This window comes from Hylobates moloch, unplaced genomic scaffold (assembly GCF_009828535.3).
Source record: "Hylobates moloch isolate HMO894 unplaced genomic scaffold, HMol_V3 SCAFFOLD_19, whole genome shotgun sequence".
Lineage (NCBI taxonomy): Eukaryota > Metazoa > Chordata > Mammalia > Primates > Hylobatidae > Hylobates > Hylobates moloch.
In genome coordinates this window covers 36,609,322-36,633,133 of record NW_026652294.1, presented here as the reverse complement: position 1 = coordinate 36,633,133, position 23,812 = coordinate 36,609,322, and the positions used below count along the sequence as shown (strand labels likewise).

The following is a 23,812-nucleotide window of genomic DNA, read 5'->3' as shown; positions in this document are numbered from 1 at the left end:
TATGGGCCTGTACCTGCTGCAGCGTCAGCTAGTCTGGGCCTGTGCCCCTCGTCCGCCTACAGATGCCATGTAGCCCGTCTGAATCTGTGACTCTGAGTCTGGCCTACCCAGGCCTGGTTTGATCCTACCCCCTGGCCACGCCCCTTGTGGGTTTGCTCTGGGTGACGTTTCTTTCCTTCCTGCTCTTGTTGACTGGGGGCTGTTCTTGCTGGCTGGTGCCCCAGGGCCTGGAGAGGTCTGAAGAGACCTGGGAGCCAGCAGCCCTGGGCTCCGCTCTGGGTTCTGAAAGCCCACTCCCTGCTCTGAGGCGCCTCCCACCCCACCTCTTCTCAGCCTTGCAGCTCAAGGGTTGATCTCAGGAGTCCGGGACCCAGGAGAGGGAAGAATCTGAGGAACACAGAACAGTGAGCGTTGCCCACACCCCATCCCCCGTCACCACATCTCCCCTCACCCTCACCCTCCCTGCCTGGCCCTGGGCCCGTTCCCAGCACCTCCCTCTCAGCTGACTTCTTCCAGTGTCTCGCAGGCCCTTCTGGGCTCCTCCCTCCCCTGGCTTTTCCTGCCACTCCCCCTCTATCGGCCTCTATCTGCAGGTGCCCTGGGATTTATAAAACTGGGTTCTGAATGCTGAATAAGAGACGGTAAGATCCAAGGCAAAGGACAGCACTGTTCTCTGCCTGCCTGATACCCTCACCACCCGTGAACATCCCCCAGAGACCCCCCTTAACTCCGGGACAGAGATGGCTGGCGGAGCCTGGGGCCGCCTGGCCTGTTACTTGGAGTTCCTGAAGAAGGAGGAGCTGAAGGAGTTCCAGCTTCTGCTCGCCAATAAAGCGGACTCCAGGAGCTCTTCGGGTGAGACACCCACTCAGCCAGAGAAGACGAGTGGCATGGACGTGGCCTCGTACCTGGTGGCTCAGTATGGGGAGCAGCGGGCCTGGGACCTAGCCCTCCATACCTGGGAGCAGATGGGGCTGAGGTCACTGTGCGCCCAAGCCCAGGAAGGGGCAGGTGAGTGGACAAAGGACCCCTCTGCCCGCGGGGCATCCCCTGGCCCCCACGCCTGCCCTGCCCTCTTGGGACTCCACCACTGAGCCCTCCCTGCCAGGCCTTCCTCTGGGCAGTGACACGGAACTGCCTTCTCAAAGGGGGATCCAGGCCCCAGACTACGCTGGAGCCGGGAGGCTTGCTGGGGGGCCCTTGCTGCACCTCAGAGCCCCACACCCTCTTCTATTCAAGTGCATTCCCAGTACTTGCCTGGCATTGTAGTTATGAGCACAAACTTGGGAATCAGGCACTATCACCAGTCCTGGCGCTATCACCCTGGGCCAATCACTTCACTGTTCTCTGCCTGTTTATCTGTCTGCAAAATGGGAGAGTGAGAGCCCACCTCCCTGGGCTGTGTGAGGGTTAAAAGAGATCATCCAGGTTAAACATTTAGCACAGAGTCTGATATACAGCAAGCGCTCAATAAATAAGATCTCCCATTGCTGCTGTTGCTGTTATTATTACTATTAGCCATCCTGGGTGGCAGATGCCGTTGGTCCAATAAAGCACAGCTGAGGCTCAGTAGGAGTAGTGATTTACACAGGGAGATAGTCAGGACCAAGACAGATACGCAAATTTCCTGATCCTAGATCAGGACTTTTTGCCTAGCAGTATCTGTAAGAACATCATTCTTCAGACAAGCCTCTAGAGGAGGTTGTAGAGGGCTGCAGCGGGTTCACTGGTGTATCCTGACCTCTCTTGGTTGAGAGGAGACCAGCTCAGTTCCCTGGCACCTGCCCCTGCCTCTCTGATGCATCTCCAACCTCTTTGTCTCTTTCCTGTAGGCCACTCTCCCTCATTCCCTTACAGCCCAAGTGAACCCCACCTGGGGTCTCCCAGCCAACCCACCTCCACCGCAGTGCTGATGCCCTGGATCCGTGAATTGCCGGCAGGATGCACCCAGGGCTCAGAGAGAAGGATTTTGAGACAGCTGCCTGACACATCTGGACACCGCTGGAGAGGTGAGGCTTGCTGAGTCAGGCCGACAGCCCTGGGTGGAGCTGTGAATCAGCTGGTGGGCCCCCCGCAGATGATCATGTATGTTCATGGGGAGCTGACATGGGGGACAGCAGAGGAAGGATAGGGTTGCCAGGATGGGCTGTGAGAGGTAGGCCTGGAAATGATCTTTCAGGGACCTTCCAGTGCTGAGATTGCACCCCTCCCCATTTGGCAGATGGGGAAGCTGAGACCCATGTGGTTCAGGCAATGAGTCTTACCCAACTGGGTGCCCAACTGGTGCCATGGTCCTTGCCCGAGGAGAACTCAGCTCATAATATTGATGGGCTCTGAAGATCCTTAGGGTCAGGGTGGTCCAGAAGTTCCAAGGAGCACTGTGTTTTCCAGACAGACCCCAAGAAGAGGCTAGGCTTAGTCCTCGGCCCAAGCCAGCTCCCTCACATGACTTCTGTCTTCACTACTGAGAGAATAAAATTGTCCCTCTACTTCGACATGGTTTTTAAAATAATATTAAGACCCATCTCTCAGTACTGTTGTGAGAGTTTAAAATATAGGCACCTAAAAGAAAATAAATGTTCAGTAAATGGTTATTTTTCTTTTCATTCCCCACAGAAATCTCTTCCTCACTCCTCTACCAAGCTCTTCCAAGCTCGCCAGACCATGAGTCTCCAAGCCAGGAGTCACCCAGCGCCCCCACATCCACAGCAGTGCTGGGGAGCTGGGGATCCCCACCTCAGCCCAGCCTAGCACCCAGAGAGCAAGAGGCTCCTGGGACCCAATGGCCTCTGGATGAAACGTCAGGAAATTACTACACAGGTGAGACCCTACTGAGCTCCTGGCAGGGTGGTGAGGTGGGAGAGGCAAATGCATGGACAAAGAGTCCCCTGGGGACCAGGTTGGCAGGCTGAGCAGAGGTTCTGGAAAACATCTGAAATTTCCCTCAGGAAATTCCACCCTTGGAGCCTCTCTGCTGGTCCAAGGCACTGTTTCCAGGAGGCACCTGGGCATTAAAATACACATGTGTTACCCAGCACGTCTGGGGGACAACAGAGCAAGGATGGGGGAGCCTGGATGGGGTTACACATCACCTGGTTTACTGGACAGGGCACTGGCCTGGGGTCAGGAGAGCTGGGTTCAATTTCCACTGAGCTCCTCACCCTCCAAGTGGCCTACCGCTAGTCCCATGCCCATCAGTGCTCACTGGACACTGTCTGGGTTAGACCATGTCCAGGGCTTTACGTGTACATTGGACTTAAATTCTGCAACCACTCCATGAGATAAATATTGCCATTATCATACCCTGGAGATGAGAAAAACAAGGATCAAAAAGATAGTCTCACAGTTAGTACTAGCAAAGTTGGAATTCAGCCTTCACTGTCTCTCACACAGCAATCCACACCTTTAACTTTTACACAGGGAGTGCCCTCATCTGGGCAATGAGGACAGTCATACTAAAGCCACAGGTTCAGAGGCTCCTGATGTCATGGGCTCCTCAACCACTGAACTACACTGCCTCTCAATGACAGAGGATGCCTCCTTTGAAATCTGAGAGATTTTAAGTTAAAAGTATTTGTTCTGCACCCAGCAAGGAGTAAACTTGTAGATTTCGTGGTCCTATATGGCCTAGGCTCAAAGTATATCAGTTTACTTAATTATTCACACCACACTTGCCATTCAAAAAAAAAAGCCATGTAACAAACCTGCACATATACCGCCTGAGTCTAAAATAAAAAATAAATAAACTCATATTTTTAAAATCTTGATAGGGTATATAAGGAAAGATCAACATTCGAGTTAAACTCAGGAAAACAGAATCTGCAACAAAGTCAAGAAAGGAAGATTCTAATTCTAATACTTGACTCTAAGTTGTTTCTTTCTACATCTCAGAATCACAAAGATAACTTTTTCTCAGAATTATTTTGTGAATTAAAAAATCCAAACAATAAAGACAATTAAAACTGAAAAACAGAAAAGAAGGAAGATAGGAAGAATATAAAGACATATCAGAGCCATCTATAGAAGCATAAAAATGCAATAACTTTAAAAGTGAAAAAAACAAGTATGAAAACCACAAAGACTAACTCATTGCTATAAATAAAGTTTCCATCAATTGTGGGCATTCTAGCAACACTAGCAAAAGGGGAAATATAATGGGTTACACAATACCTGTTACTCAATAGAAAAGACCAATGCAAAGGAAATAACATTTTTCCCTGATTCTAAATTCTAAGGGAATTCTTCAAATAGGGAACTTAAAAAAACAACAACAACAAACTTTTATTTTAGTTTCAGAAACACATGTGCAGGTTTGTTATATAGGTAAATTATGTGTCACAAATGTTTGGTGTACAGATTATCTTGTCGCCCGGGTAATAAGCGTGGTACCTGTTAGGTTGGGTTTTTTGTTTGTTTGTTTTTGTTTTTTGTTTGTTTTTTGGTTTTTGTTTTTTTTTTGAGACAGAGTCTTGCTCGTTCACCCAGGCTGGAGTGCAGTGGCGTGATCTCCACTCACTGCAAGCTCCGCCTCCTGGGTTCACACCATTCTCCGGCCTCAGCCTCCCGAGTTGCTGGGACTACAGGTGCCCGCCACGAAGCCCTGCTAATTTTTTGTATTTTTAGTAGAGATAAGGTTTCACCATGTTAGCCAGGCTGGTCTTGAACTCCTGATCCAAGGTGGTCCACCCACCTCGGCCACCCAAAGTGCTAGGATTACAGGTGTGAGCCACTGCACCCAGCCCAGTAGTTTTTTAATCCTTACCCTCCTCCCACTCTTCACCCTCAAAAGGTCCCAGTGTCTATTGTTCCTTTTATGTGTCCATGTGTACGCAATGTTTACCTCTAACTTATGAATGAGAACATACGGTATTTCGTTGTCCGTTCCTGTGTTAGTTCACTTATAATGCTCTCCAGCTCCATCCAAGTTGCTGCAAAGGCATGAACTCATTCTTTTTTATGGCTGTGTAGTATTCCATGTGTAAATGTACCACATTTTCTTTAGTCTATGGTTGATTCCATACTGGTGTTATTGTGATTAGTGCTGCAATGAACATACATGTGCATGCATCTTTATGGTGGAATGATTTACATTCCTTTGGGTATATACCCAGTAATGGGATTGCTAGATTGAATGATAGTTCAAAGTTCTTTGGGAAATTGCCAAATTGCTTTCCACAGTGGCTGAACTAATTTACATTCTTACCAGCAGTGTATAAGTGTTCCTGTTTCTCTGCAATCTCACCAACATCTGTTATTTTTTGACTTTTAAATTATAGCCATTCTGACTGGTGTAGAATAGTAACTCATTGTGGGTTTGATTTGCATTTTTCTTTCTTTCTTTTTTTTTTCCAGAGGTCTCTTTTTTTATTCTATTCTGGCCTTCAACTGATGGAATGAGAGCCACCCACATCAGGGAGGGTGCTCTTCTTTTTTTTATATATATATATACTTTAAGTTCTAGGGTACATGTGCACAATGTGCAGGTTTGTTACATATGTATACATGTGCCATGCTGGTGTGCTGCACCCATTAACTCGTCATTTACATTAGGTATATCTCCTAATGCTATCCCTCCCCCCTCCCCCGACCCCATGACAGGCCCCAGTGTGTGATGTTCCCCTTCCTGTGTCCAAGTGTTCTCATTGTTCAGTTCCCACCTATGAGTGACAACATGCTGTGTTTGGTTTTTTGCCCCTGCGATAGTTTGCTGAGAATGATGGTTTCCAGCTTCATCCATGTCCCTACAAAGGACGTGAACTCATCCTTTTTTATGGCTGCATAGTATTCCATGGTGTATATGTGCCACTTTTTCTTAATCCAGTCTATCATTGATGGACATTTGGGTTGGTTCCAAGTCTGTGCTATTGTGAATAGTGCCACAATAAACATACGTGTGCATGTGTCTTTATAGCAGTATGATTTATAATCCTTTGGGTATACCCAGTAATGGGATGGCTGTGTCAAATGGTATTTCTAGTTCTAGATCCTTGAGGAATTTCCACACTGTCTTCCACAATGGTTGAACCAGTTTACAGTCCCACCAACAGTGTAAAAGTGTTCCTATTTCTCCACATCCTCTCCAGCACCTGTTGTTTCTTGACTTTTTCATGATCGCCATTCTAACTTGTATGAGATGGTATTCCATTGTGGTTTTGATTTGCATTTCTCTAATGGCCAGTGATGATGAGCATTTCTTCATGTGTCTGTTGGCTGCATAAATGTCTTCTTTTGAGAAGTGTCTGTCCATATCCTTCACCCACTTTTTGATGGAGTTGTTTGTTTTTTTCTTGTAAATTTGTTTGAGTTCTTTGTAGATTCTGGATATTAGACCTTTCAGTAGATTGCAAAAATTTTGTCCCATTCTGTAGATTGCCTGTTCACTCTAATGGTAGTTTCTTTTGCTGTGCAGACGCTCTTTTGTTTAATTAGATCCCATTTGTCAATTTTGGCTTTTGTTGCCATTGCTTTGAATGCTTTAGACATGAAGTCCTTGCCCATGCCTATGTCCTGAATGGTATTGCCTAGGTTTTCTTCTAGGGTTTTTATGGTTTTAGGTCTAACATTTAAGTCTTTAATCCATCTTGAATTAATTTTTGTATAAGGTGTAAGGAAGGGATCCAGTTTCAGCTTTCTACATGTGGCTAGCCAGTTTTCCCAGCACCATTTATTAAATAGGGAATCCTTTCCCCATTGCTTATTTTTGTCAGGTTTGTCAAAGATCAGATGGTTGTAGATGTGTGGTATTATTTCTGAGGGCTCTGTTCTGTTCCATTGGTCTATATCTCTGTTTTGGTACCAGTACCATGCTGTTTTGGTTACTGTAGCCTTGTAGTATAGTTTGAAGTCAGGTAGCCTGATGTCTCCAGCTTTGTTCTTTCGGCTTAGGATTGTCTTGTCAATGCGGGCTCTTTTTTGGTTCCATATGAACTTTAAAGTGGTTTTTTCCAATTCTGTGAAGAAAGTCATTGCTAGCTTGATGGGGATGGCATTAAATCTATAAATTACCTTGGGCAGTATGGCCATTTTCACGATATTGATTCTTCCTATCCATGAGCATGGAATGTTCTTCCATTTGTTTGTGTCCTCTTTTATTTCATTGAGCAGTGGTTTGTAGTTCTCCTTGAAGAGGTCCTTCACATCCTTTGTAAGTTGGATTCCTAGGTATTTTATTCTCTTTGAAGCAATTGTGAATGGGAGTTCACTCAAGATTTGGCTCTCTGTTTGTCTGTTATTGGTGTGTAAGAATGCTTGTGAGTTTTGAACATTGATTTTGTATCCTGAGACTTTGCTGAAGTTGCTTATCAGCTTACGGAGATTTTGGGCTGAGACGATGGGGTTTTCTAAATACACAATCATGTCATCTGCAAACAGGGACAATTTGACTTCCTCTTTTCCTGATTGAATACTCTTTATTTCTTTCTCCTGCCTGATTGCCCTGGCCAGAACTTCCAACACTATGTTGAATAGGAGAGGTGAGAGAGGGCATCCCTGTCTTGTGCCAGTTTTCAAAGGAAATGCTTCCAGTTTTTGCCCATTCAGTATGATATTGGCTGTGGGTTTGTCATAAATAGCTCTTATTATTTTGAGATACATTCCATCAATACCTAATTTATTGAGAGTTTTTAGCATGAAGGGTTGTTGAATTTTGTCAAAGGCCTTTTCTGCATCTATTGAGATAATCATGTGGTTTTTGTCTTTGGTTCTGTTTATATGCTGGATTACATTTATTGATTTGCGTATGTTGAACCAGCCTTAGCATCCCAGGGATGAAGCCCACTTGATCATGGTGGATAAGCTTTTTGATGTGCTGCTGGATTCGCTTTGCCACTATTTTATTGAGGATTTTTGCATAGATGTTCATCAGGGATATTGGTCTAAAATTCCTTTTTTTTGTTGTGTCTCTGCCAGGCTTTGGTATCAGGATGATGCTGGCCTCATAAAATGAGTTAGGGAGGATTCCCTCTTTTTCTATTGATTGGAATAGTTTCAGAAGGAATGGTACCAGCTCCTCCTTGTACCTCTGGTAGAATTCGGCTGTGAATCCATCTGGATTGGTAGGCTATTAATTATTGCCTCAATTTCAGAGCCTGTTATTGGTCTATTCAGGGATTCAACTTCTTTCTGGTTTAGTCTTGGGAGGGTGTATGTGTCCAGGAATTTATCCATTTCTTCTAGATTTTCTAGTTTATTTGCGTAGAGGTGTTTATAGTATTCTCTGATGGTAGTTTGTATTTCTGTGGGATCGGTGGTGATATCCCCTTTATCATTTCTTATTGCATCTATTTGATTCTTCTCTCTTTTCTTCTTTATTCGTCTTGCTAGCAGTCTATCAATTTTGTTGATCTTTTCAAAAAACCAGCTCCTGGATTCATTAATTTTTTGAAGGGCTTTTTGTGTCTCTGTCTCCTTCAGTTCTGCTCTGATTTTAGTTATTTCTTGCCTTCTGCTAGCTTTTGAATGTGTTTGCTCTTGCTTCTCTAGTTCTTTTAATTGTGATGTTAGAGTGTCAATTTTAGATCTTTCCTGCTTTCTCTTGTGGGCATTTAGTGCTATAAATTTCCCTCTACACACTGCTTTGAATGTGTCCCAGAGATTCTGGTATGTTGTGTCTTTGTTCCGTTGGTTTCAAAGAACATCTTTATTTCTGCCTTCATTTCGTTATGTACCCAGTAGTTACTCAGGAGCAGGTTGTTCAGTTTCCATGTGGTTGAGCGGTTTTGAGTGAGTTTCTTAATTCTGAGTTCTAGTTTGATTGCACTGTGGTCTGAGAGACAGTTTGTTATAATTTCTGTTCTTTTACATTTGCTGAGGAGTGCTTTACTTCCAACTATGTGGTCAATTTTGGAATACGTGTGGTGTGGTGCTGAAAAGAATGTATATTCTGTTGATTTGGGGTGGAGAGTTCTGTAGGTCCGCTTGGTGCAGAGCTGAGTTCAATTCCTGGGTATTCTTGTTAACTTTCTGTCTCGTCGATCTGTCTAATGTTGACAGTGGGGTGTTAAAGTGTCCCATTATTATTTTGTGGGAGTCTAAGTCTCTTTGTAGGTCACTAAGGACTTGCTTTATGAATCTGGGTGTTCTGTATTGGATGCATATATATTTAGGATAGTTAGCTCTTCTTGTTGAATTGATCCCTTTACCATTATGTAATGGCCTTCTTTGTCTCTTTTGATCTTTGTTGGTTCAAAGTCTGTTTTATCAGAGACTAGGATTGCAACCCTGCTTTTTTTTGTTTTCCATTTGCTTGGTAGATCTTCCTCCATCCCTTTATTTTGAGCCTATGTGTGTCTCTGCACGTGAGATTGGTTTCCTGAATACAGCACACTGATGAGTCTTGACTCTTTATCTAATTTGCCAGTCTGTGTCTTTTAATTGGAGCATTTGGCCCATTTACATTTAAAGTTAATATTGTTATGTGTGAATTTTGGTCCTGTCATTATGATGTTAGCTGGTTATTTTGCTCGTTAGTTGATGCAGTTTCTTCCTAGCCTTGATGGTCTTTACATTTTGGCATGTTTTTACAGTGGCTGGTACCGGTTGTTCCTTTCCATGTTTAGTGCTTCCTTCAGGAGCTCTTGTAGGGCAGGCCTGGTGCTGACAAAATCTCTCAGCATTTGCTTGTCTGCAAAGTATTTTATTTCTCCTTCACTTATGAAGCTTAGTTTGGCTGGATATGAAATTCTGGGTTGAAAATTCTTTTCTTTAAGAATGTTGAATATTGTCCCCCACTCTCTTCTGGCTTGTAGAGTTTCTGCCGAGAGATCTACTGTTAGTCTGATGGGCTTCCCTTTGTGGGTAACCCAACCTTTCTCTCTGGCTGCCCTTAACATTTTTTCCTTCATTTCAACTTTGGTGAATCTGACAATTATGTGTCTTGGAGTTGCTCTTCTCGAGGAGTATCTTTGTGGCGTTCTCTGTATTTCCTGAATCTGAATGTTGGCCTGCCTTGCTAGATTGGGGAAGTTCTCCTGGATAATATCTTGCAGAGTGTTTTCCAACTTGGTTCCATTCTCTCCGTCACTTTCAGGTACACCAATCAGATGTAGATTTAGTCTTTTCACATAGTCCCATATTTCTTGGAGGCTTTCTTCGTTTCTTTTTATTCTTTTTTCTCTAAACTTCCCTTCTCGCTTCATTTCATTCATTTCGTCTTCCTTCACTAATACCCTTTCTTCCAGTTGATCACATCAGCTCCTTTAAGGATTTCTCTGCATTGGTTATTCTAGTTATCCATTCATCTAATTTTTTTTCAAAGTTTTTAACTTCTTTGCCATTGGTTTGAATTTCCTCCTTTAGCTCAGAGTAGTTTGATCATCTGAAGCCTTCTTCTCTCAATTCGTCAAAGTCATTCTCCATCCAGCTTTGTTCTGTTGCTGGTGAGGAGCTGCGTTCCTTTGGAGGAGGAGAGGCGCTCTGCTTTTTAGAGTTTCCCGTTTTTCTGCTCTGTTTTTTCCCCATCTTTGTGGTTTTATCTACTTTTGGTCTTTGATGATGGTGACATACAGATGGGTTTTTGGTGTGGATGTCCTTTCTGTTTGTTAGTTTTCCTTCTAACAGACGGGACCCTCAGCTGCAGGTCTGTTGGAGTTTGCTAGAGGTCCACTCCAGACCCTGTTTGCCTGGGTATCAGCAGCAGTGGCTGTAGAACAGCGGATATTGGTGACCCACAAATGCTACTGCCTGATCGTTCCTTTGGAAGTTTTGTCTCAGAGGAGTACCCGGCTGTGTGAGGTGTCAGTCTGCCCCTACTGGGGGGTGCCTCCCAGTTAGGCTGCTGGGGGGGTCAGGGACCCACTTGAGGAGGCAGTCTGCCTGTTCTCAGATCTCCAGCTGTGTGCTGGGAGAACCACTACTCTCTTCAAAGCTGTCAGACAAGGACATTTAAGTCTGCAGAGCTTACTGCTGTCATTTTGTTTGTCTGTGCCCTGCCCCCAGAGGTGGAGCCTACAGAGGCAGGCAGGCCTCCTTGAGCTGTGGTGGGCTCCACCCAGTTCTAGCTTCCCGGCTGCTTTGTTTACCTAATCAAGCCTGGGCAATGGCAGGTGCCCCTCCCCCAGCCTCACTGCTGCCTTGCAGTTTGATCTCAGACTGCTGTGCTAGCAGTCAGTGAGACTCCGTGGGCATAGGACCCTCCGAGCCAGGTGCGGGATATAATCTCCAGGTGTGCCGTTTTTTAAGCCCGTTGGAAAAGCGCAGTATTAGAGTGGGAGTGACCCAATTTTCCAGGTACCATCTGTCACCCCTTTCTTTGACTAGGAAAGGGAACTCCTTGACCCCTTGCGCTTCCCGAGTGAGGCAATGCCTCGCCCTGCTTCGGCTCGCACACGGTGCACTGCACCTACTGTTCTGCACCCACTGTCTGGTACTCCCTAGTGAGATGAACCCAGTACCTCAGATGGAAATGCAGTCTTCTGAGTCACTCACGCTGAGAGCTGTAGATCGGAGCTGTTCCTATTCGGCCATCTTGGCTCCACCCCCTCATTTCTTTTTATTCTTTTTTATTTTTGCCTGACTGAGTTAATTTGGAGAACCAGTCTTCAGGCTCTGAGATTCTTTCCTCAGCTTGGTCTATCTTGTTGTTAATAGTTGCTATTGTATTATGAAATTCTTGTAGTGAGATTTCCCGCTCTATCAGATCAGTTTGGTTCTTTCCTAAAATGACCATTTCGTCTTTCAGCTCCTGTATCATTTTATTGTATTCCTTAGATTGCTTGGACTGGATTTTGACTTTCTCCTGAATCTCAGTGATCTTCATTCCTATGCATATTCTGAATTCTATGTCTGTCATTTCAGCCATTTCAGCCTGTTAAAATACCATTGCTGAGGCACTAGTGCACATGTCTGGAGATAGGAAGACACTGTGGCTTTTTGAGTTACCAGAGTTCTTGAGCTGGTTCTTTCTCGTGTGTGTGGGCTGATGTTCCTTTAATCTTTGAAGGTGTCTTCCTTTGGATGGGGTTTTTGTTTTGTTTTGTTTTTATCTTGTTTGAAGCCCTTGGGGGTTTGATTGTGGTATAAGGTGGGTTCAGTCAACTGGCTTAGATTCTGGAAGATTTCAGGTGGCCAAGGCTCAGCTCAGCACTCCTGAGCTGCCTGCTCTAACTCTAGAATGCTGGTACTGGGTCCCCAGCCTTTTTCCTCTGGCCCCCTGGGGTTCAGAACCTGCTGCATTAAAGGGGCCAAGGTGTTCCCAGTCTGCTGGCCTCAACAGTCCAGTGGGGGTGCAGGCCAAAGTGCCTGCTTGTGGTAGTGCCAGCAGGATCTGTGCTTACTTGCACATGGCGCCAGCCACAGTGGCATGGCAGGGTGCATGTGTGTTGGCTGAGGCAGGGCGCTGGTGGGAGCCTTTACCTTAGTTTTCACAGGCACTGAATATTGGCAAAACATTTTGGTGTTGTATTTTGGGGCCGCCATCCAGTAGGCAGTGCTTAAGAGTGATCACCAGGAGATACACTCTTACTCTGCTGCGTGGTTCTTCATGTTTTGGTACAGTTGGCAGTAGTGTTCTGTGTGTGTTGGGGACGGGGGGGTGACCTTCTCACTTAGTCCACTCCTGGGCCTTAGATGAGACCCTTCTGATTACTGGCTCCACACCTGCATTTCTTTTGTTGGGTGTTCTGGTAAACGGGATTCCTTCAGGCAGGGGCCGTGGTTGGCAGACAGGCCATATCCCTGCTGGGTCTGCCCTGCGGAGAGAGGCACACCTCACTCCTCCACCAACCTACAAACTCGGACATCTCACCTCTGTCAGTGATAAGAGAATGAGGGCTCTTCCCTGCTTGGGCATTGTCCAAACCAGCAAGTCCTGCTCAGCTAGGATCTGCAGATGTGGGTGGGGTCACGTAATCAGCTGTCTGGGTGCTTCCCAGGGGAACAGGGGACGGCACCCACCCACAGAGTAGCGGGACTGCTGGGCTGGAAGCTCTAGCAGGTGTGGCCCATCTGGCTACCACAGGCAGAGGTGGTTGGAGTCACCCACCCTGCCATCTAGGTGTTTCCCTGGGCAGCAACAAGAGGCTGCACCCCTCAGCCGGATTCAGACAGAATTAGGACCACTGTGCTGGAAGCTCTAGCAGACATGGCCTGCATGGCTAGGAGAGGCGATGGTGGGTGGAGTCACCCGCCCTGCCTTCAGAATGTTTCTCAGGGAACCAGGAGTTTGCCTCTGCTGGCTGAGTTCAGACAGAAGCAGACCACTAGCAGACATTGCCCGCCTGGCTACCAGTGGCAAGGATGGGCAGAGTCATCCCCTCTGCTGTCCAAGTGGGGAACCTGAACAAACTAATATCCCAAAGAACAGTTTCATGACAAGTATAAAAACCACATGGCATGCTTTTTGATCTATCAAGAGCAAAGGTAGGAAAACTTGTTTGAGTAAAAGACAAGATAGTAGGCTGGGTGTGGTGGCTCACGCCTGTAATCCCAGCACTTTGGGAGGGCGAGGCAGGCGGATCATGTGAGGTCAGGAGTTTGAGACCAGCATGGCCAACATGGTGAAACCCCGTCTCTACAAAAATACAAAAATTAGCCAGCGTGATGGCGGGTGCTTATAATCCCAGCTACTCAGGGGGCTGAGGCAGGAGAATCACTTGAACCTGGGAGGCGGAGGTTGCGGTAAGCCGAGATCGTGCCACTGCACTCCAGCCTGGGTGACAAGAGCAAAACTCTGCCTCAAAAAAATAAATAAAATAAAATAAAATAAATTCACCTAAGGAGAGAAGGGAGAGGCACTGAACATATTGTGAAGAAAAGAACAGAAGGGGTTGTAACTGTTGTTCTATTTGGAATCTGACTAAGATAGGAGTGTGAGGTCCCTCCCTGGGAAACAGTGGCATATATGAGCTCAGCTTCTCACAGGTCATGAGGTGTCTTCCATCTGTCTCAGGTGTGGGCTCACCCAGAAGCCTGAGACCGGATTTGGTTGCAGGTGGCTTACTGGGGAGGTGATTCCTTGGAAACATCAACAAGAGAGAGAGGGGAGGCAGGGAAACCCAGGAAAGGCAGATGATGGAACAGGTTACCTTGTGAGCAACTGAGGCTCCATGCTGCTGCGGGTGTCTGGGAGACAGTGAGAACACACCTGAGTGTTATCTGTCCTGGGGGCAAGGGACCCCCATCTGTCATCCACTAAGGGCATCTCCTGGACTGGAGAACTATCCTCCAGTATTTCTGGCCCACCCGGCTTACAGACAGAGAAAGAGCCCTCAGACAGATGACTACAGCTGTTGCCGAGGGACACCGTTGGCAGGTACTGCAACAGCAGGTGCTCAGGGGATGCTGTCAGCATCTGCTACACACTCCGGTATCTCCTCCACTCCTCCATGACCTCCTACAACCCCCAGCTTACAGATGAGAAAACTGAGGCTCATAGGGGCTAATGGCCAGCATCATGAGCTTAGTGAGGACTGAGAGTTGTGTCTGTTTTGTTCACTCTTTATCCCCAACCCCTATAGCAGCACCTGGCACAGAGTAAGCCCTTGATAAATATTCAGTGAAGGAAAGTCATTCAGGAAGTGTGACTTGGTTGAGTCAAGACTTGAACTGGAATCTTCTACCCCAAAGCACATGTCCTTCTGCCGCATGTCGGGAACATACCAGTGTCTGCAGCCAGCACAGTGTGTGGCTTCGAGTAGGCGCCTAAAACAGTTGTTTAATTAATTAATTAATTCTTCTATTCTCTACCTTTATGTTCCTTCTTTCCCTCCCTTACTTAGAAATCAGAGAAAGAGAGATAGAGAAATCAGAGAAAGGCAGGCCCCCATGGGCAGCGGCGGTAGGAACACCCCCAGAGGTGCACGCCAGCCTACAGCCCCACCGCCACCCATGGGAGCCTTCTGGGAGAGAGAGCCTCTGTTCCACATGGCCCTGGAAAAATGAGGATTTGAACCAAAAATTCACACAGCTGCTACTTCTACAAAGACCTCACCCCAGAAGCCAAGAGCCCCTGGTCAAGGAAAGCTGGCCTCATGATGTGGAGGAGGATCGAGGACATTTAATTGAGATTGGAGACTTATTTGGCCCAGGCCTGGATACCCAAGAACCTCGCATAGTCATACTGCAGGGGGCTGCTGGAATTGGGAAGTCAACACTGGCCAGGCAGGTGAGGGAAGCCTGGGGGAGAGGCCAGCTGTATGGGGACCGCTTCCAGCATGTCTTCTACTTCAGCTGCAGAGAGCTGGCCCAGTCCAAGGTGGTGAGTCTCGCTGAGCTCATTGGAAAAGACTGCACAGCTGCTCAGGCTCCCATTAGACAGATCCTGTCTAGGCCAGAGCGGCTGCTCTTCATCCTCGATGGTGTAGATGAGCCAGGATGGGTCTTACAGGAGCCGAGTTCCGAGCTCTGTCTGCACTGGAGCCAGCCGCGGCCAGTGGATGCACTGCTGGGCAGTTTGCTGGGGAAAACCATACTTCCTGAGGCTTCCTTCCTGATCACAGCTCGGACCACAGCTCTGCAGAATCTCATTCCTTCTTTGGAGCAGGCACGTTGGGTAGAGGTCCTGGGGTTCTCTGAGTCCAGCAGGAAGGAATATTTCTACAAATATTTCACAGATGAAAGGCAAGCAATTACAGCCTTTAGGTTGGTCAAATCAAACAAAGAACTCTGGGCCCTGTGTCTCGTGCCCTGGGTGTCCTGGCTGGCCTGCACTTGCCTGATGCAGCAGATGAAGCGGAAGGAAAAACTCACACTGACTTCCAAGACGACCACGACCCTCTGTCTGCGTTACCTTTCCCAGGCTCTCCAAGCTCAGCCGTTGGGACCCCAGCTCGGAGACCTCTGCTCTCTGGCTGCTGAGGGCATCTGGCAAAAAAAGACCCTTTTCAGTCCAGATGACCTCAGGAAGCATGGGTTAGATGGGGCCATTATCTCCACCCTCTTGAAGATGGGTATTCTTCAAGAGCACCCCATCCCTCTAAGCTACAGCTTCATTCACCTCTGTTTCCAGGAGTTCTTTGCAGCAATGTCCTATGCCTTGGAGGATAAGAAGGGGAGAGGTAAACATTCTAATTGCATCATACATTTGGAAAAGTTGCTAGAAGCATATGGAACACATGGCCTGTTTGGGGCACCAACCACACGTTTCCTATTGGGCCTGTTAAGTGATGAGGGGGAGAGAGAGATGAAGAACATCTTTCACTGCCGGCTGTCTCAGGGGAGGAAACTGATGCACTGGGTCCCGTCCCTGCAGCCGCTGCTGCAGCCACACTCTCTGGAGTTCCTCCACTGTTTGTACGAGACTCAGAACAAAACGTTCCTGACACAAGTGATGGCCCATTTCCAAGAAATAGGCATGTGTGTAGAAACAGACATGGAGCTCCTAGTGTGCACTTTCTGCATTAAATTCAGCCCCCACGTGAAGAAGCTTCAACTGATTGAGGGCAGACAGCACAGACCAGCATGGAGCCCCACCAGGGTAGTCCTGTGAGTACCCAAACCACCTATGTCTGCAGCTCCTCTGTCGGTCCATAAGCCCGAGTGACCTGAGCACCGGAGTCACGCTCACTGAGCCTGGCCAGGGGCGGGGGTGGCTAAAGGATCAGGGTCGCCAGTGACTTCTAACCGCCCAGTCTGACCACCATGCTCTGTCTACCTAAACTCCTCTGCAGGGCCCGGCTGTGGGGCAGGCCCTGCTTGCTTCTGGAGAGGCCACTGGGCCCCGCCATGTCTGCCACCTCTCCTCCTACCCTCAGAATGACCGTCCACCTTCTCTCCTGGACGTGCTCCCACCTTCCTGCTGACCTTTGCTACCCCCACACTCCCCAAGGATCAGGCAGCCCCCCTACCTCTGCTCCTCTCTCTGGGCGTTCATTCTCTAGGAGAAATCGCTCCTCCAGCTGCTTCAGGAACCCTTTCAATGACAACGACATTGGCCCTGAGATCTTCCCCATCAGCTCTCAAAAAGAGTTTCCTATTTTTCCCTGCAAAACGGACTTCATAATTATTTGTGACTGTGGTGCCACTATTGCCCCAGGCACTCAGCCTGAAACCCACTCTCTGGCTGTGCCAGAACAGCTTCCTCTAACCATTCTCCAGCCCGGCAACACTGAGAACTTCCCCACCCTGGTTCCCCGACCTCTGTCACGGTATCTATCACATGGTATTGGTATGTGTCTATGTCCTGCTTTAGATGATTCCTTCCATAAGTATTTATTAAGCACTGATTCTATGCCAGGCCCTACAGATCACAGATTAAAAAGCACAATACCTGCCTTAAGGAGCTCAAAAAATAGGGGAGAAGACAAACATTCATTTAATGACAACAGAGTGTGATGCCTACAACAGTAGAGGTATGGACAAGGTACTGTGGTGGCCCAAGGAAGGGAGTGATCACACGAGTGGACAATGAAGATTCTCAGAGGAAGAAATGTTTGATGTGGGTCTTTATATTTATATTTTTAAAACTTTTTCTCACAATAAAATTCATGTTCATTATAGGAAAAAAAAAAAAGATATGTAGGCTGGGTGAAGTGGCTCACACCTGTAATTCCAGCACTTTGGGAGGCCAAAGCAGGAGGATCACTTGAGGCCAGGAGTTTGAGACCAGCCTGGCCAACATGGCCAAACCCCATCTCTACTAAAAAATACAAAAATTATCTGGGCATGGTGGCACACGCCTGTAATCCCAGCTATTAGGGAGGCTGGGGCATGAGAGTCACTTGAATCTGGGAGACGGAGTTTGCAATGAGCCGAGATCGCGATACTGAACTCCAGCCTGGGCAACAGAGCCAGACTCTGTCTCAAAAAACAAACAAAAAAAGGATATGTAGATAAGCAAAAAGATGAAAAGTAGTATCAGCAAGAATTCCATCACTCTGAAATGACCATCATTAAAAATTGTCCGGGTGTGGTGGCTCACACCTGTAACCCCAGCACTTTGGGAGGCCGAGGCAGGTGGATCACCTGAGGTCAGGAGTTCGAGACCAGCCTGGTCAACATGGTGAAACCCTGTCTCTACTAAAAATACATAAATTAGCCGAGAATGGTGTCAGGCGCCTGTAATCCCAGCTGCTTGGGAGGCTGAGGCAGGAGAATCACTTGACAGGTCAGGGGCAGAGGTTGCAGTGAGCTGAGATTGTGCCACTTCACTCCAGCCTAGGAAAAAGAGCAAAACTCAGTCTCAAAAAAAAAAAAAATTAGTGGTCAATTGTAAGAACCCCAGTCTTTTTTCCATGCACGTGTCTATGGCGAAATCGAACCATATTGTACATTTTATTTTATAGTCAGTTTTATTTTCTTTATATATCAAAGGCTATCTTCTTGTGAGTGGGTGTGGGGTGTTTTTTTGGTTTGTTGTTGTCTGAGACAGAGTCTCGCTCTGTCACCTAGGCTGGAGTGCAGTGGTGCAGTCACAGCTCACTGCAGCCTGGACCACCTGGGTTTAAGGGATCCTCTTACCTCAGCACCCCCAGGAGCTGAGACCATAGGAGCATGCCAACATGTAGCGATAATTTTTGCATATTTTTTGTATAGAGATGAGGTTTCACTATGTTGATCAAGCTGGTCTCAAACTCCTGGGCTCAAGCAATCTGCTCACCTTGACCTCCCAAAGTGCTGGGATCACAGGCGTGAGCCATCATGCCCAGCCCTTCATACACGTGTGTGTGTGTGTGTGTGTGTGTGTGTGTGTGTGTGTGTGTGTGTGTATGAAGACAGAGAGAGAATGAGAGACAGAGACAGACAGAGTCTCGCTCTGTCACCAGGCTGGAGTGCAGTGGCACGATCTCTACTCACTGCAACCTCTGCCTCCCGGGTTCAAGCAATTCTCGTGCCTCAGCCTCCAGAGTAGGTGGGATTACAGGCACACGCCACCACACCCAGCTAATTTTTTTGTCTTTTCAGTAGAAACGGGGTTTCACCATGTTGGCCAGGTTGGTCTTGAACTCCTGACCTCAAATGATCCTCCTGCCTCAGCCTTCCAAAGTGCTGGGATCACAGGCGTGAGTCACCATGCCAGCCCTTCATATATTTTTAAGTAGTCTGATACAACACCATTTTGAATGACCACATGCTATTCCATAGGGAGAGTGCCATGGCTGATTTGACCATTCTCCTGTTCTTGGCCATTTTAAGCTGTTTCTAGTTGTTCATAGTTATAAGTGTGAGGTAGGCTTTAAAGGACCTGGATACAGGTACTGCAAGTAGCAGTGGACAGATGGGAAACCTTCAAAGAGTTCCGGGCATCTAGAGGCAGAGGCCAGATGGTGGCTGGCCGGGGGATGGGGGCTGGAATGGGCAAAGGGAACCAAGAACACCAGGCCAGAGAAGAGAGTTTGGGATGGGCGGGAGCAAGTGGAGCCTTAAGAGAATGCCATGGGAAAGTCAGAGGCTTCAGCCGCAGGTGGGAGGAGAAATTTTGAAGGAACTGAATCGGCTAGGCAAGGCAGAAAGAATAATAAGGAGGCTACTATAAACAAACAAGAAAGTTCAGGAAGAAAGGGTGGAGGTTGGCCAAGGGCTGTGGGAAGGAAGAGGAGAACCAACCAGAGATATTAAAGAAATGAAGATGGCAGGATGGGAGGTTCCAGGTATTTGGTGTGTGATTAAGCATTGTGCATTTTCAAGTATAATTTTTTTTTTTTTTTTTTGAGACGGAATCTCGCTCTTTGGCCCAGGCCGGACTGCAGTGGCGCTATCTCAGCTCACTGCAAGCTCCGCCTCCTGGGTTCACACCATTCTCCTGCCTCAGCCTCCTGAGTAGCTGGGATTACAGCCGCCCGACTAATTTTTTGTATTTTTAGTAGACACAGGGTTTCACTGTGTTAGCCTAGATGGTCTCGATCTCCTGACCTCGTGATCCGCCCGCCTCAGCCTCCCAAAGTGCTGGGATTACAGGCGTGAGCCACCGCGCCCGGCCTCAAGTATAAATTTTTAATTTTTTTCCAGTCACCTTGATTAAGGATGGCAAATGCCAACGGAAATAAAAAAATTAAAGTGTATTTTTCAAGTTTCACAAAACTAAGTAAATGTAAAAGAAATTCAAATAAGCTTTCATTTATGGCTTTTTTCGTGTGTGTGTGTGTGTGTGTGTGTGTGTGTGTGTGTGTGTGTGTGTGTGTGTGTGTGTGTGTGTGTGTGTGTGTGTGTGTGTGTTTGAGATGGGATCTCACTGTGTCTCCTCGGAATAGTGCAGTGGCATGACCATACCTCACTGCAACCTTGGCCTCCCAGGTTCAAGCCATTCTCCTGCCTCAGCCTCCTGAGTAGCTGGGACTACAGGTGCACGCCACCACGTCGGCTAATTTTTTTTTTATTTTTGTAGAAACAGGATCTTACTATGTTGCCCAGGCTGGTCTCAAACTCCTGGGCTCAATCGATCCTCCTGTCTCTACCTCCTCAAGTACTGGGATTACAGGCAAGAGCCACTGCACTCAGCTGGCTTTTTCTACATGTTTGTAGTACTTGTACTTCCACAGTTATTAAAACTTAAAACTGCTCTAGGACTTTTGGGATACTCTGTAGTAGCTTTTAATTCTCACATACCCCTCTGCAGCAGGTGCTATTGCTGTCCTCTTTTTGCAGCAGAGGAGATGGAGTGAGGGACGAGAAGCAGAGCCCACATGCAGGCAGCTCCTTGCCTCTGCTTCTTGCCCCCATGTGACTCTGCAGACTTAGGGAGAAAGACGAATTAAGGTTGGAGACTTGTTGGGACAAATTAGATGAAAGAATTACTGGGATGTCAAGGTGGGGATATCCGGCCAGAAAATAGAAAACTCAGTCTGAAACTTGGAATAGAGCTTTGAGTAGTTGAAGCCTTGGAGGTAGATGAGGTCACTAAAGTAGTGTGTGAAAACAGATCAATTAAATGGGTAGAAATCACATGAGTCGGAGTCTACTCTAACACCCTCAGACAAAGCCCATCATCGCCTCCCCTCAGGCTGCAAATATTCTCTCCTAGGGCACTCCCCACAGCCATCTCTCTCCTGCAGACCCTCTTGTTATCCTGGGAAGGGGATAGGGTCCTATGTGAGCCAACCTGGATAGCAGTGCATATGATCATATACAGTCTTCCATCACAACATCATCCTCAGGCCATCTCTCCCAGGCTCTACTCCCGCCTCCCATCTTCTTTCCTGGGCATTGGGACTCCAGAATGTCTGTGCCAAAGGAGCACAGGTGTGTCTGCATCAAAGGGAGGAAGGCTGTCAAATCTTTTTAAGTAAAATTTTTTTTCTTATCTGCAGTGCCCAGCACAGAGGCCAGGCCCTATGCTGAGCAGTGCAGATTATAAGAAAAAAAAAAAAAGACAAATGTCTGTCCCTGCCCTCAAGGAACTCCCAGACTGAGGCAGAAACAGACACACGGGATGAACACTTCAGTGTGCTATGGTAAGGGCTGTAGAATAAGGAGCCACATGGAGGAGAGGGACCTAGCCCTGGGTGACAGAGGCAGACAGGCAGGGAGTCCGGTTAGTACTGGAGATGGCACTACCCGCTGTGGCCTGGTGCTCAGGGGGACAAAGCCCAACTGTGTTGTGCAGGGCTGGGTACCTCAAACCCCTGCCAGACACATCACATCTCTCCTGTCCTTCTCTCTGCCCCTCAGGTTCAGGTGGGCCCCAGTCACAGATGCCTATTGGCAGATTCTCTTCTCCGTCCTCAAGGTCACCAGAAACCTAAAGGAGCTGGATCTAAGTGGAAACTCGCTGAGCCACTCTGCAGTGAAGAGTCTTTGTAAGACCCTGAGATGCCCTCGCTGCCTCCTGGAGACCCTGCGGTGAGTCTGGCCTGGGTTCTGTTCTGAAGCAGGGATGGGGAAGAGATCCAAGGCAGAAGCTGAGTCTAGGCTGAGGGATTTGTCTTTGTATTTATCAAATATTCATTGAGGCCCTCTCTGGCCAGGGTGACTTTAGTAAACAAACACAGATAGGATTTTTTGCTCATAAAAAAAAAAAAAAATTCCTTCCTGAAGTGAGGTTTGAGGGAGGTCTGAAGAATACAGAGGATTTAACTAAGCGAAGCAGGAAGGAAAAAGTTCCAGGAAAAGGGTACAAAGGCTCTGTGCAGAAGGCAGGAGGAGGGAGTCAAGAAATTGAAAGCAGGCCAGTGTGGCTGGAGGGCAGATAGCAAAGGGATGAGATAAGGCTACAGATACCAGCAGGAACCAGACTATGCAAGGCTTGTGTGCCATGTTGGGTTTGGGTCTTTTCCTGATGGTGTGGAATTCTAAGCAGAAGGTTGACAAGATCAGTACATTTTCAAAATAGAAACCGGCTGCAACATGAAAAATGGATTGGAAGAGTGCAAAAGTAGAGGCTGGGAAACCAATTAGTAAGAAAATTACAGTAGTCCCTGCAAAGATGGTGATAGCTTGGACTAAGGAAAATTATAGTACTTTTTGTAACAGACAGTCATAGCTTGGACTATGGTATTGGCAATTGATATGGAACAAAGTGGCTAGATGTAAGAGAGCTGTAAAAGTAAAATCAACTGGGCTCAGTAACGGATTGAATTTAGGAAAAAAAGGAAGAGGAAGATATCAAGGATGATTTTAGGTTTCTGACCAAAGCAACTCATGAGATAGTGGCATCTTCATTAAGATGGGGAATACTAAAAGAAAAGTGATTGGGGGGGTGGAGTGTCATGAGTGTGATCTTGTGCTTGCTGGTTTCAAGATCCTTTCAAGGTATCCAACTGGACCTGCCGAATAGGTATCAAATAAAGCTCTATCCAAAGATAAGATTGCCCCATAAAACAAATCTCAACAAATTTGCAAGGACTGAAATCATACGAAGTATATTCTCTGACCATGATAAAATGAAATTAGAAATCAACAATAGAAGGAAAGTTGAGTTCATAAATACACTGAAATTTAAAAACACACTCCTAAATAACCAAGGGTCAAAGAAGAAATCACAAAGGAAATTAGAAAATACTTTGAGAGGGATGAAAACAAAATCACAACATGCCAAAATGTATTGGATGCAGCTAATGCAGTGCTTACAGGGAAATTTATAGTTATAAATGCCTCTATTTAAAAAAAAAAAAAAAAAGGAAAGATAGAGCCAGACATGATGACCCATGCCTGTAATCCCAAAGCTTTGGAAAGCCAAGGCAGGATGATTGCCTTAGGCCAGGAGTTTAAGACCAGCCTGGACAACATAGAGAGACTCTGTCTCTACAAAAACATAAAACAAAAAATTAGTTGAGAATGATGACGTGTGCCTGTTGTCATAACTACTTGGGAGGCTGAGACAGGAGGATCACTTGAGCCCAGGAGTTCAACACTGCAGTGAGCTGTGATTATGCTACTGCACTTCAAGCTGGGCAACAGAGACAGACCTTATCTCTAAAAAAATCACTCAAATTTTTTTTCAATTAATGAAAAAAAAGATACCACTACACACTTGTCAGAATGGCCAAAATCCAAAACACTGACAACACCAAATGCTGGTTAGGATGTGGAACAACAGGAACTCTCATTCATTGCTGGTGGGAATGCAAAATGAGACAGCCCCTTTGGAATACAGTCTAGCAGTTTTCTGCAAAACAAAATATACTTTTACTATAGGATCCAGCAATCGCATTCCTTGATATTTACCAAAATGAGTTGAATACCTCTGTCCACACAAAAACCTGCACATGAATGTTTATGGCAACTTTGTTCATCATTGCCAAAACTTGGAAGCAAGCTGCCCTTCAGAAAGTGAATGGACTCATAAATTGTGGTACAAACAGACAATGGACTATTATTCAATGCTAAAAAGAAATAAGCTATCAAGCTACAAAAAGATATGGAGAAACTTTAAATGCATGTTACTAAAAGAAGCCAATCTAAAAAGGCTACATGCTGTATGATTCCAACTATATGATGTTCT

General features: G+C 46.6%; 1 protein-coding gene across 1 annotated transcript in view; it reads left to right on the top strand.

Annotated features, from left to right (window-relative positions):
- Positions 1-203: 203 nt before the first annotated feature.
- The window catches only part of NLRP1 (NLR family pyrin domain containing 1), a 60,692-nt gene continuing 37,083 nt past the window's right edge, over positions 204-23,812 (top strand). The window contains exons 1-5 of the mRNA XM_058431149.1: positions 204-1,011; positions 1,833-2,009; positions 2,617-2,820; positions 14,715-16,419; positions 21,541-21,711. Coding sequence (XP_058287132.1) covers positions 741-1,011; positions 1,833-2,009; positions 2,617-2,820; positions 14,715-16,419; positions 21,541-21,711 — 2,528 coding nt within the window. The 5' untranslated portion in view covers positions 204-740. The remainder of the gene's footprint in view (positions 1,012-1,832; positions 2,010-2,616; positions 2,821-14,714; positions 16,420-21,540; positions 21,712-23,812) is intronic.